General features: G+C 41.3%; 1 protein-coding gene across 2 annotated transcripts in view; it reads left to right on the top strand.

The window, feature by feature from the left end:
* The window catches only part of GTF2B (general transcription factor IIB), a 38,128-nt gene extending 27,044 nt beyond the window's left edge, over nucleotides 1–11,084 (top strand). For both annotated transcript variants that reach the window (XM_003892157.2, XM_017944365.2), the window contains exons 4-7: nucleotides 3,731–3,877; nucleotides 4,006–4,135; nucleotides 6,517–6,798; nucleotides 10,668–11,084. In XM_003892157.2, coding sequence (XP_003892206.1) covers nucleotides 3,731–3,877; nucleotides 4,006–4,135; nucleotides 6,517–6,798; nucleotides 10,668–10,801 — 693 coding nt within the window. In that variant the 3' untranslated portion in view covers nucleotides 10,802–11,084. The remainder of the gene's footprint in view (nucleotides 1–3,730; nucleotides 3,878–4,005; nucleotides 4,136–6,516; nucleotides 6,799–10,667) is intronic.
* Nucleotides 11,085–13,752: the final 2,668 nt, after the last annotated feature.

Here is a 13,752-nt window from a genome sequence, read left to right as displayed (position 1 = left end):
GGAAATACCAATTGCAGAATGACCATAGACCTGAGAGTTTGGGAACTTTGCAAAAGTATGTCACTGTACCAGTGGGGACTCTTGACCTGTCTAATAAGATTTGCCAGTAATATCATTGTGAATGAAGGCTAACTTGTGTGTGTATTCCATCCTAAAGTGGGGAAGACTTTTAAATCAAATTAAATCCAAATTAAATCAAAATTACAGGGCCTTTATATCTGACCTTTTTTTCATAAATCACATTTTGTATACATACAAAAAATGAGTGTAGTGTGGCCTTCATGAGTTAATATTGATATATTCTTTGAATATCAAGAATGTCTTCTCGGCTGGGCATGGTGGCTCACGCCTGCAATCCCAGCACTTTGGGAGGCCGAGGTGGGTGGAGATCAGGAGTTCAAGACCAGCCTGGCCAAGATGGCGAAACCCCGTCTCTACTAAAAATACAAAAATTAGCCGGGCATGGTGGTGGGTGCCTGTAATCCCAGCTACTCAGGAGGCTGAGGCAGAGAATTGCTTGAACCTGGGAGGCGGAGGTCGCAGTGAGCCGAGATCGCGCCACTGCGCTCCAGCCTGGGCGACAGAGAGAGACTCCATCTTTAAAGAAAAAAAAAGACAAAAACTTGTCTGGGCAACAGGCTGGAGTACAATGGTATAATCAAAACTCACTGCATGCTCAAACTCCTGGGCTCCAGTGATCCTCCTTCCCTGACCTCCCAAGTAGTTAGGACTACAGGCGCATACCACCACACCTGGCTAATTTTTATTTTTAAAATTTTTTTTGGCCAGGCTCGGTGGCTCACGCCTGTAATTGCAGCACTTTAGGAGGCTGAGGCGGGCAGATTGCTTGAGGTCAAGAGTTTGAGACCAGCCTGGCCGACACAGTGAAACCCCACCTCTACTAAAAATACAAAAAAAGTTGTCAGGCATGGTGGCGGGCGCCTGTAATTCCAGCTACTCAAGAGGCTGAGACAGGAGAATCGCTTGAACCCAGGAGTCGGAGGTTGCAGTGAGCCAAGATCACGCCACTGTACTCCAGCCTGGGTGACAGAGTGAGACTCTTGTCCAGGCAGGTCTTGAACTCCTGGTCTTAAGCAGTCCTCCCGCCTCAGGCTTCCAAAGCGCTGGGATTACAGGCATGAGTTACCATGCTGAACCCTGCATAGCCTGTTTTGTTTTTGAGACAGGGTCTAACACTGTCGCTCAGGTGGGAGTGCGGTAGCATGATCTCGGTTCACTGCAACCTCCCCCTCCCAGGCTGAAGTGATCCTTCCGCCTCAGCCTCCCAAGTAGCTGGGACCACAGGTGTGGGCCACTACACCTGGCTAATTTTTTTTATTTTTTATAGAGACAAAGTTTCACCATGTTGCCCAGGCTGGTCCCAATTCTTGGGCTCAAGTGATGCACCCACCTTGGCCTCCCAAGGTGCTGGAATTACAGGTGTGAGCCACCATCCGTGGCCAAGATAGAAATATTTTTAAGCTGCTAGATTTATCACATAATAAATTTCTATGTGTACTTGGGCATATTTTTCGACTTTCTATTTTTTCCTGTCCTGGTCCAGTTAGTCAAATGCCGTACCACACTGTTCTAATATATAGTAGCACTAGTTTTCCCTCATTGCTCTTCTTTTTCAGCATTTTCTTCACTAGTGTTTTCCATTTAAAGGTTAAGTTTGTTTCATTTTTTAAAAAAGTTTAGGTTTGTTCACTTGCATTTTTTGTACCTTTGGAGTTGATCATATGATTTTCCTCCTTAGCTCTATTAATACGATGTTTTATATTAGATTCTTTAATATATTTGTGGAACAGTCTCCACTTGGTTGATATTACTGCCTTTTAATACACTGTTGGATTCTGTTTTCTGTGGGGTTTTTTGGTTTTTTTCTTTTGAGACAGGGTCTCTTTCTGTCACCCAGTCTAGAGTGAAGTGATGTGATCATAGCTAACTGCAGCCTCAAACTCCCAAGCTTAGGTGACCCTCCTGCCTCAGCCTCCCGAGTAGCTGAGACCACAGGCATGCGCCACCACACACTGCTTGTTTTGTTTTGTTTTGTTTTTCTGAGACGGAGTTTCACTCTTGTCGCCTAGGCTGGAGTGCAATGGCGTGATCTCAGCTCACCACAACCACCTCAAGCGACTCTTCTGCCTCAGCCTCCCAAGTAGCTGGGATTACAGGCATGTGCCACCACGCCTGGCTAATTTGTATTTTTAGTAGAGGCGGGGTTTCTCTCTGATGGTCAGGCTGGTCTCAAACTTCCAGACCTCAGGTGATCCGCCCGCCTCAGCCTCCTAAAGTGCCAGGATTACAGGCATGAGCCACCGCGCCCGGCCTGTTTTTTAATATTTAATATTGTCACTGGGGTTTTGGTCAATTTGCAAATTGACATAGGGAAAATTGACTTCTTCATAATAAATCTTGTATTCAAAAACTCATAATGGGCCGGGCGTAGTGGCCGAAGCCTGTGATCCCAGCACTTTGGGAAGCCGAGACGGGCAGATCACGAGGTCGGGAGATCGAGACCATCCTGGCTAACCCGGTGAAACCCCGTCTCTACTAAAAAATACAAAAAAAAAAACTAGCCGGGCGAGGTGGCGGGCGCCTGTAGTCCCAGCTACTCGGGAGGCTGAGGCAGGAGAATGGCGTGAACCCGGGAGGCAGAGCTTGCAGTGAGCTGAGATCCGGCCACTGCACTCCAGCCTGGGCGACAGAGCGAGACTCCGTCTCAAAAAAAAACCCAAAAAAAAACTCATAATGCCTTTCCATTTCCTTAGGTATCTTATGTGTCCTTCAGGAGATGTTTGAAAGTTTTCTTCATGAACATCTCACATGTTTCTCAAGTTTATTGCAAGATTTTCGTTGTTGTAATTGAAAAATTTGCTTTCCTTGTCTTTTAACTGGTTGATTGTACTTATGAAGGGTATTGATTTCTATTTATTTTGACCTTGCTGCTTTAGTGAATTATTTATAGCAGCTGTTTTTTAGTGATTTTCTTGCATACTCCAGGTGTATAAAGATACTATCTGCAAATAGTTTATCACCTCCTTTCCAATTTTGTACTTCCGATTTTTCTCTTGGTTAATTGACTCGTTTTTCTGATCAGTGTTATAAAATGGTAGCAGTGGGAGGTGTGTTTGTCTTGTGATTTTGGTGATAATGCTGGTAATGTTTCTTCATTAATTGTACTGGCTTTGGGCAGAGGAGAGTGGTTTTCTTATGTAAAGAAGTACGCATTTGTAGTGTCCTATGAGTTTTTATCAAAAATGAACTTTGAATTTTGTTCATTTGCCTTTTTAGCACCTTTGGAGATGATCATGATTTTTCTCCTTAGATCTAATAATATAGTGTTTTACATTATTTGATTCTCTAATAATATCTTGTGGAACAGTCTCCAGTTGGTCATGATATACTACCTTTTAATATGCTATTGGATTCTGTTTTCTAGTATTTGATATTTTTTATCATATTTCTAAGTGAAATTAGACTTCCTTTTTCCATGGTTTTGTCAGGTTTTTGTATCGTATTTCTATTTATACACTTTAAGCTTCACATTTTCTATGTTCTTGAACAGTTGTTAGAATTACATATTCCTTTAGTATAGATGGGCAGGATGCACAATTCAGATTTCTAGTCTATATAGAATCAGATCTTGTAAGTTATATTTTCATAGAAAGTGTCCCATTATTCATACTTTCCAAAACGTTTTTTCATAGTTTTAACTGTTCTATAGGGTACAGGAGCTGCAAGTTTTGATGAATTTGGCAATTCTAAGTACCAGAATCGGAGAACAATGAGCAGTTCGGATCGGGCAATGATGAATGCATTCAAAGAAATCACTACCATGGCAGATAGAATCAATCTACCTCGAAATATAGTTGTAAGTTCTTGTCTACCTCCTTTAAGCCATTCTGGCATTGACTTTGCATAATTTAATGAACACATGAAATTTCGATATTGCAGCTAATTAAATGACATAGAGTTAAACTTAGTTTCTCTGCTTTGAAGGATCGAACGAATAATTTATTCAAGCAAGTATATGAACAGAAGAGCCTGAAGGGAAGAGCTAATGATGCTATAGCTTCTGCTTGTCTCTATATTGCCTGTAGACAAGAAGGGGTTCCTAGGACATTTAAAGGTAAGTTTTTACCTTTTTTTTGTTGTTTTTTTGTTGTTGTGGTTGGTTGGTTGGTTGGTTTGTTGAGATGGAGTCTCACTCTGTCACCCAGGCTAGAGTGCGGTGGTGCGATCTTGGCTCACTGCAACCTCCGCCTCCCATGTTCAAGCTATACTTCTGCCTCAGCTTCCTGAGTAGCTAGGGTTACAGGCACGTGCCACCACACCTGACTAACTTTTGTATTTTTAGTAGAGACGGGATTTCGCCATGTTGGCCTGGCTGGTCTCAAACTTCTAACCTTAGGTGATCTGCCCGCTTTGACCTCCCAAAGTGCTAGAATTAACAGGCGTGAGCCACTGTGCCCAGCCTAAAATAGCATTTTCTACATCATATTAAAGAAACAGACCAATGTCAGGCAGCTTTGACACTTAGAAGCTAAGTCATCTTTATTGTCACTACAGTAATTCACTTGAGCATCATTTGCCAGTGTCTACTTATTTTGTTCCTTGACAGCAAATTCATAGAATGTTCTTTTAGGCTGTTTTCCCACGTAGACTCATTTTAGTCCATGTAAGCCCACTATGTTCTTTGCTAGTGAAATCTTTTGATGGACTGTTAAAATTTTGTGGGCTTTCAGGCCTGTAATGGTAAACCAAAGTAGGCCATTTACACATTTGGTTTACATGAAAACAGTTTCCATTTCTAGCACCAGTCTCTGTAGATGAGGGAGTCAGGCTTTAGAAAGTATCAGTGAAGGCCAGATACGGTGAGTCACACCTGTAATCCCAGCACTTTGGGAGGCCGAGGCGGATCACCTGAGGTCAGCAGTTCAAGACCAGCCTGGCCAATATGGTGAAACCCCGGCTCTACTAAAAATAGAAAAATGAGCCAGGCATGGCGGTGCACGCCTGTAGTCCCAGCTACTCGGGAGGCGGAGGTTGCAGTGAGCCAAGATCGCACCACTGCACTCCAGCCTGGGCGACAGAGCAAGACTTCATCTCAAAAATAAATTTAAAGAAAGCATCAGTGAAGTTTTTTCTCTTGAGGTGTATTGTTTGCATTTTACACTTCAGTTGGAGGCTTTGAAAGAACTGGTATTTTTCATACAGTTTGCAGTTACATGGGAATATATGACAGTTTGTTCAGTGTTGCTCACTGACTTACACTACCAAAGCTCAGTTTAGCTGAAGACTATACTTAACCCTTTATTCATCCAGTGAGTATTTATTTTTTATGTTTTCTTATGTAAAAGTGAAGAGGTGATGGCCTTTATCATCATCTTTTTTGTTGTTTTTATAATTAAAACAGAGCTTTTGTTAAATTTCTTCTGAAAGTGTATGGTGGTTGCATCTGGGAATAACAGGGTCAAATATTTTATCTCATCGAGCTATATAGCCCATAATTGCAGGGATTTTATGTACACATGACACTGTGTTGCCTAAGAGGTATCCTTTAGCTTGAGTATTTTCTTTCAGCTCCTTGATAACACTGCTTACAACAGGTTAATATATAAATATCAATTTTTCATTTAAAGAAATTTACTTGCAATGAATTAATCCTTAGAGCAGTTAATATTTTGAAAGATTAAGACCTAAATTTAGCCAGGCACAGTGACTCACACCTGTAATCTCAGCACTTTGTGAGGCCGAGGCAGGTAGATCACGAGGTGAGGAGTTCAAGACCAGCCTGGCCAATATGGTGAAACCCCATCTTTACTAAAAATACAAAAAATTAGCCAGGTGCAGTGGCAGGCGCCTGTAATCCCAGCTACTCAGGAGGCAGGAGAATCGTTTGAACCGGGGAGCAGAGGTTGCAGTGAGCTGAGATGGCATCACTGCACTCCAGCCTGGACAACAGAGTGAGACCTCATCTCAAAAAACAAACAAAAACCCTACATTTAAAGAGTGAAGAACATTAGGCCAGGCGCAGTGGCTCACGCGTGTAATCTCAGCACTTTGGGAGGCTGATGCAGGAGGATCACCTGAGGTCAGGAGTTCTAGACAAGCCTGGCCAACATAGTGAAACCCTGTCTCTACTAAAAATACAAAAGTTAGCCAGGTATGGTGGTGCACGCCTGTAGTCTCAGCTACTCGGGAGGCCGAGCCCAGGAGGTGGAGGTTGCAGTGGGCTGAGATTGTGCCACTGCTGTTAGCCTGGGCGACAGAGTGAGACTCCGTCTTTAAAAAAAAAAAAAAAAAAAAAAGTGTGATGAACATTAAAATTAACTGAGAAATTTGCAGTTATCTCTGGGGGGGAGTATCACTGAGAGAATTAGGGTTTTATCTTTAAGGCATGATTGAATGTTTTACAATTAGAATGTATGTTTATAATTAGAAATGGTAGATTTTAAGATGAACTATATGGCTTAAGTGAATTGATTTATTTAATTTTTTTTCTTTTAGAAATATGTGCCGTATCACGAATTTCTAAGAAAGAAATTGGTCGGTGTTTTAAACTTATTTTGAAAGCACTAGAAACCAGTGTGGATTTGATTACAACTGGGGACTTCATGTCCAGATTCTGTTCCAATCTTTGTCTTCCTAAACAAGTGCAGATGGCAGCTACCCATATAGCCCGTAAAGCTGTGGAATTGGACTTGGTTCCTGGGAGGAGCCCCATCTCTGTGGCAGCGGCAGCTATTTACATGGCCTCACAGGCATCAGCTGAAAAGAGGACCCAAAAAGGTAGGGTTCGTCATCAGGAAGTGTGGCAGTAAACTGTGAAATTCGCAGCATGTGATTATTTTTCCATTTTAAGTTTGAACCAGGTAAATAGCAAGAACCCACATTTGGCCGGGCACAGGGACTCATGCCTGTAATCTCAGCACTTTGGAAGGCCAAGGCGGGTGGATCACCTAAGGTCAGGAGTTCGAGACCATTCTGATGAACGTGGTGAAACCCCATCTCTACTAAAAATACAAAAATTAGCTGGGTGTGGTGGTGGGGCTTGTAATTCCAGCTACTTAGGAGGCTGAGGCAGGAGAATTGCTTGAACCTTGGGAGGTGGAGGTTACAGTGAGCCGAGATTGTGCCATTGCACTCCAGCCTGGGCAATAGAGCAAGACTCCATCTCAAAAAAAAAAAAAAAAAAAAAACCCACATTTAAGACATCGTTCCTCAACATCAAAATGTTAAGAAAAAATGTTTTGCTTTTAAATTGCTCATAAAAAAAAATGTTCAGAGACATAACCCTGTAAACAAACCTAATTTTTTTCCCATTTGAATTATTTTAGTTTGTACATCTTTTATTCTTACAAGTTCTTTTTTCTCCCTAAATATATCCTCTTGATCATACTCTTTTCCTCCCCAAACTTACGTTTTTAAATCTTAGGGGTCAGGGAGGCATGCTTTGTTTCTCACTGCTTGGCATGGGATCCTGCAGATAGACACGCTGTAAAATATGTGTTGGCCATCAGCCTTTAACATTCTGTTAAGGTTGGTTTTTTCCCATCTTGTACAGTATTTTACAGTTTCTTAATACAAATTCTGAAGTGAGTAGACGTAAGTGGTTCAGCCTTCTAAAACCATGTTTAAATTTAGTGTTGTAGGAAAACTTTCACCAGAAGTATTAAGTGAATTTCTTTTCCTTTTTCCTTTTTTTGTTTTTTTTTGAAACGGTCTCCCTCTGTTGCCCAGGCTGGAGTGCAGTGGCACAATCTCAGCTCACTGCAGCTTCCACCTCCTGGGTTTAAGCTATTCTCGTGCCTCAGCTTTCTGAGTAACTGGGACTACAGCCACGTGCCACCACGCCCAGCTAATATTTGTATTTTTAGTAGAGATGGGGTTTCACCACGTTGGGCAGGCTTGTCTCGAACTCCTGGCCTTATGTGATTCGCCTGCCTCTGCCTCCCAGTGTGCTGGGATTATAGGCGCAAGCCACCACGCATGGCCCACTAACTCCCTTTTAAATTTAGAAGTGACTACTCCTTTCTAAATGTTTGAGGATTATAGAAGTTATTCATAAACAAATGCATGTAAAGAAATTCATAAACTAGGTGCGGTGACCAGCCTCCTGGCCAACATGGCAAAACCCTGTCTCTACTAAAAATACAAAAAAATTAGTCAGGTGTGGTGGCACACATCTGTAATCCCATCTAGTAGGGAGGCTGAGGCAGGAGAATCACTTGAACCCAGGAGGCAGAGGTTATAGTGAGCTGAGATCATGCCACTGCCCTCCAGCCTGGGTTGATGGAGTGAGGCTCTTTTTCAAAAAAAAAAAAAAAGGTGGCAGGGCGTGGTGGCTCACACGTGTAATCCCAGCACTTTGGGGGAGGCCAAGGTGAGTGGATTGCTTGAGGCCAGGAGTTCAAGACCACCCTGGCCAACATGGCAAAATCCTGTCTCTACTAAAAACACAAAAATCAGCCCAGCATGGTAGTGCACACCTGTAGTCCCAGCTACTTGGGAGGCTGAGACATGAGAATCTCTTGAACCTGGGAGGCAGAGGTTGCTGTGAGCCTAGATTGCACCACTGTACTCCAGCCTGGGAGACAGAACAGGACTGTCTCAAAAAACAAACAGAAAGTGAGTTAGTGAATTACTGGCCTCAATAACTTTGTAATACTCTATTCACAACAGCCTTCAGCTTAGGCTATATGTTGAAAAAATAATAAATGATAGGAATAATTAGAAAGAGGAAGCCAATCATTAGTTATTTAAAGGAGCCATTATCCATTCCCTTTGGCCTTCACTTACGTTTTAAGGAAATTTTGAGTCTTTTAGTAAAATTGAGAAGTTGCAGTTAGACAGTTTGTCCTTGAGGTACATTTCTAGTTGTAAAGTTTATTCTAATGAAGAACATGGAAACATTAATCTTGGTGCTTTCTGCTTTTTAGCTTTATATGAAAAGTCGTCTTCAAATGTAAGGTTCTTCTCTTCCCTGCACAGCAGGCAGTTGACATTCAAATAGTTGCCATTTATTGGTATTTAGATGTAGAATAATGTAATGCAGTGTGAGATAAGGAAATTTAAAATTAGCAAATTGTACAGTGATGGCAGGCATTCACAGTGAAAATCACTAAAACCTCACTGATTTGAATCAAGTGTGAAAAGGTGATAAAATGAGTTTGTATTAAAAGATGTTTAGGCCAGGCGTGGTGGCTCATGCCTGTAATCCCAGCACTTTGGGAGGCCGAGGCAGGTGGATCATCTGAGGTGAGGAGTTTGAGACCAGCCTGGGCAGCATGGTGAAACCCCGCCTCTACTAAAAATACAGAAATTAGCTGGGCGTGGTGGCAGGTGCCTCAGCTACTCAGGAGACTGAGACAGGAGAATCGCTTGAACCAGGGAGGCAGAGGTTGTAGTGAGCCGAGATCTTGCCGTTGCACTCCAGCCTGGGTGACAGAGCAAGATTCCTTCTTTAAATAAATAAGTGATGTTTAAAAATCCATTTTAATAAAGCATTCATAATACTTAACCAAATATTGTAGTGGCAGTCCTTTGGTATTTCTTTTAATGACTTTGAAAGGAAAAAAGGGACAGTGACTTTAAAGGGTAAAAGTGGATCTATTAGGATTTTGTAATAGACTAGAAATGTTCATTTGAGCTAAAAATATTTGCTTATGTGCTTGTATCAGTGAAAAGCATCTCCGTATGCTATAAGTAGCTGTTTGACCTCGATGTATTACGTAGAAAAAAAAGACTGTAGAACAATATTTACAGTGTAACATTTTGTTTTTAATAGGGACCTCTTAACAGAAGTTAGCTAGAGGAGATTTTGCATGGGAACTTTCAAACACAGAAATAAAAAGTGAATTTCTTTACAAGAATGTATTTGTGGAGTACTTTGTGATCATCAGAAAGATTTATAAAGAAAAAGGAGCAGTCAGTTGTAAATACGATACCCAGTATAATAAGATAACACTCCTAATACTAAGTCCTGAACCCTGTTCATATATTTTATATTAGTTAAACTCCTTAAAACATTGACAGCTCTGTAAGGTAGTAACTACTGCTATCATTTTTATTGTTGTTGGTTACTGACTTTAGCTCCCGCTTTTTTTTTTTTTTGAGTCAATATTTGGTTAAGCATTATGAATGCTTTATTTATTTATTTATTTATTTATTTATTTATTTATTTATTTATTTATGTAGAGATGGAATCTTGCTCTGTCACCAGGCTGGAGTGCAGTAGCACGATCTCGGCTCACTGCAACCTCCTCCTCCCGGGTTCAAGCAATTCTCCTGCCTCCAGCCTCCTGAGTAGCTGGGACTACAGGCGCCCGCCACCACGCCTGGCTAATTTTTTGTATTTTTAGTAGAGATGGGGTTTCACCATGTTGGCCAGGCTGGTCTTGATTTCCTGACCTAGTGATCTGCCTAACTCGGCCTCCCCAAGTGATGGGATTACAGGCGTGAGCCACTGTGTCTGGCCTAGCTGCTGCTTTCTACCTTTTAGTATGTATTTCCATTATCAGTTTTTAGAAATCACTTCTGGTTTTGTTTTTAAGTTTGGCGCTTTATACTGTATAATCATATCTCACAAATGACAATGCAGGTAGTAGAAAGGAGGTAGGATGGAAATGACGGTTAATGTTTTGATTTTTGTCTTTTAGAAATTGGCGATATTGCTGGTGTTGCTGATGTTACAATCAGACAGTCCTATAGACTTATCTATCCTCGAGCCCCGGATCTGTTTCCTACAGACTTCAAATTTGACACCCCAGTGGACAAACTACCACAGCTATAAATTGAGGCAGCTAACATCAAATTCTTGAATACAGAACTTTGCCTGTTGTACATAGCCTATACAAAATGCTGGGTTGAGCCTTTCATGAGGAAAAACAACAGACATGGTACGCATTCCAGGGCTGAATACTATTGCTTGGCATTCTGTATGTATATATACCAGTGAAACATATTTAATGATTTAAATTTCTTATCAAATTTCTTTTGTAGCAATCTAGGAAACTGTATTTTGGAAGATATTTGAAATTATGTAATTCTTGAATAAAACATTTTTCAAAACTAAAGTTTTTGTTATAATTATATGTTACATTTAACTTATACATAATTATAAATAATGCAAATCATTGCAGCTAATAAAGCTTTATTTCCATTACTTATATATACATAGTTTTTTATTTTAATAAATTCATGGAAAGAGCAAAAGCTTTTGAGAACCATTGTTAACATCCACATCGTATTTAGTGTCCAGTTTGAAAGGATTCATATGTGAGATTTATTAATATGTCTATTAAACAAGAAGTGATGAGCTTGGACCTTTTGAAAGGCACCAGCTTGACAGACATTAAAATGTTCTAAGTATGTGATTTTCTCAGTGAACTTACTGAGCAGAGAAGATGATGCTGGTAAATTAATAGCAGCAGCAGATCAACAGATTTTAATTTCTGGATGTTAAAATCTCATGTTGTAGAATCTGCATATCCCCGGTTCTTTTTTATTCTTTGTTAGGCTTACTGGTATACTCACAGGCTAAAGAGCATTTCATTTATTATCTATTATTTTTTGATACAGAGTCTTGCTTTGTTGCCCAGGCTGAAGTCCAGTGGCCCAGTCTCAGCTCACTGCAACCTCTGCCTTGCCTCCAGGGTTCAAGCAATTATCCTGCCTCAGCCTCCCGAGTAGCTGGTATTACAGGTGCCCACTACTACGCCCAGCTGATTTTTTTGTATTTTTGGTAGAGACAGGGTTTCGCCATGTTGGACAGACTGGTTTAGAACTGACCTCAAGTGATCTGCCCACCCTGGCCTCCCACAGTGCTGGGATTAGAGGCGTGAGCCTCCACACCTGGTCTAAAGAGCACTTTAAATGAAGATTACTGGGCCTGCAGGTGGTTTTTACAGGGGACTTGAATCCAAGCTAGACATCACCACTGGTAACTGCACTGCTCTGGAAACAGGTGTCACAGTTCTGAAACATCTGAAAAGAGGTTAGCACTAGATTAGAAAGACGATCTCCTGTTGTGGCCTGGTGGGCAGGGTCAGACTCTGGTTCATAGAGGGTCTTTGCCAAGAGCAGACCTCCACTGCCATTCTGCTGACCATGGAGTGGGGATAAGTATTGGTGCCATGAAGACAAGTGGTATTTCTGCCTTGAACAAAACATAGGACACTCACCCAGTATTGTTTAGAGCTGGGGGAGAACACCGGAAAAATAATCCTGTCAGGGAGAACCTGTCCCACCCAGCGTGAGGCCTAGCAATAAGGAAGCTTCAGTCTGTATCTCCCTTCTGGACACATCTTTGATCCCTAGCATCACACGTCTCCACGTACGGACTAACGAACAGTGGTGCTCTCTAGTGTTCCCCAGGTTCTAGTGACTAGCCACAAAGTTCCCCATTCAGTGACCACTGCAGTTACCAAAGTTTATTTTTGCACTTAATAAAGGTCAGTACCTACACATTATAGAAAATTAGGAAAATACATAAATAAGTCACCCAGAAATAACCAGTATGTTGGTGGGGGTTTTTTTTTTTTTTTCGAGACGGGGTCTCACTGTAGCCCAGGCAGGAGTGCAGTGGCAAGATCTTGGCTCACTGCAACCTCTGCCTCCTGAGTTCAAGTGATTCTACTGCCTTACCCTCCTGGTACTTTTTTTTTTTTTTTTTTTTTTTTTTTTCATTTCAGCTTCTTGCTGTGCTTATTTTAAGAGAAAGGTTCTCACTCTGTCACCCAGGCTGGAGTGCAGTGGCATGATCATAGCTCACTATAACCTCAAACTCAGGGTGAACTGATTGTCCTCAGCTTCCCAAGTAGCAAAACTACAGGTTGAGGACACCACACCCAGCTAATTTTTTCTATTTTGTAGAGACATGTCTCACTATGTTGCTCAGGCTGGTCTGAAACTCCTGGCCTCAAGTAATCCTTCCACTTAAGCCTCCCAAAACATGAATTACAGGCATGAGCTACCGTGCCTGGCCCACATTTTTTCCAGCATAGCTGATTAAGATGTAATAGGCTTGTTTAGTCTGTTCATTTTTCTGGTTAAAAAATCTGATGTATTCATTAGGTAGCTAGAAAAATTCAGATAAAGGGAAAAGAAAAATCTGGTCCTTGCTACTCGTGTCAACATCTTGGGCCGGTTTTTTTTGTTGTTTTTTGCTGCCTATACATTTGTAAAGCTTGGATCAGGAGAATTGATTTTGAAGATTAGTCTGGGGTCAGAGGGTATGTTTGGGCTGTTTTTTTGTTTTTTTGTTTTTGTTTGAGAATGAGGCATTGTTGTAGGCATTTCTTGAAACTAAAGGAATTAAAATGCTAGTTTTTATAAATCCTCTGTAAGCCACCCATATGGTTAAATCAGCTTAATTCCAAATACTGAAATAAGGAAAAATGCCTATTCGAAGGGTAACTAGTAGCACTGTGACCTGTTTTTTCCTTCCATCCCTGGCTTCACATGCTTGAGTGTTCTCAAAAGGGGTAAAAGTGGTTGGAATTGGATCCATTGTTAATAACCCTTTTGGGAAGTCATTAAATCTGACTACTGGAACATTCTCACTTTCAGCAAAGAAGCGCAGGGCTCAGCAGCAATTCTGTTTGGGGCTCAGGCCCCTCAAGCCTTCTTCACCTGAGCAGGCCCTAGTCCTTATTTGTCTATTTCTTTGAAGACTGTTCCATCTTTTAAATATAGAAGTTTATAGTTGGATGATTTTCTACTAAAATTCACTCAAGATACGGA

This window comes from Papio anubis, chromosome 1 (genome assembly GCF_008728515.1).
Source record: "Papio anubis isolate 15944 chromosome 1, Panubis1.0, whole genome shotgun sequence".
Lineage (NCBI taxonomy): Eukaryota > Metazoa > Chordata > Mammalia > Primates > Cercopithecidae > Papio > Papio anubis.
Note: the sequence above shows the minus strand (reverse complement) of the source record. Positions and strands in the feature narration are given on the sequence as shown.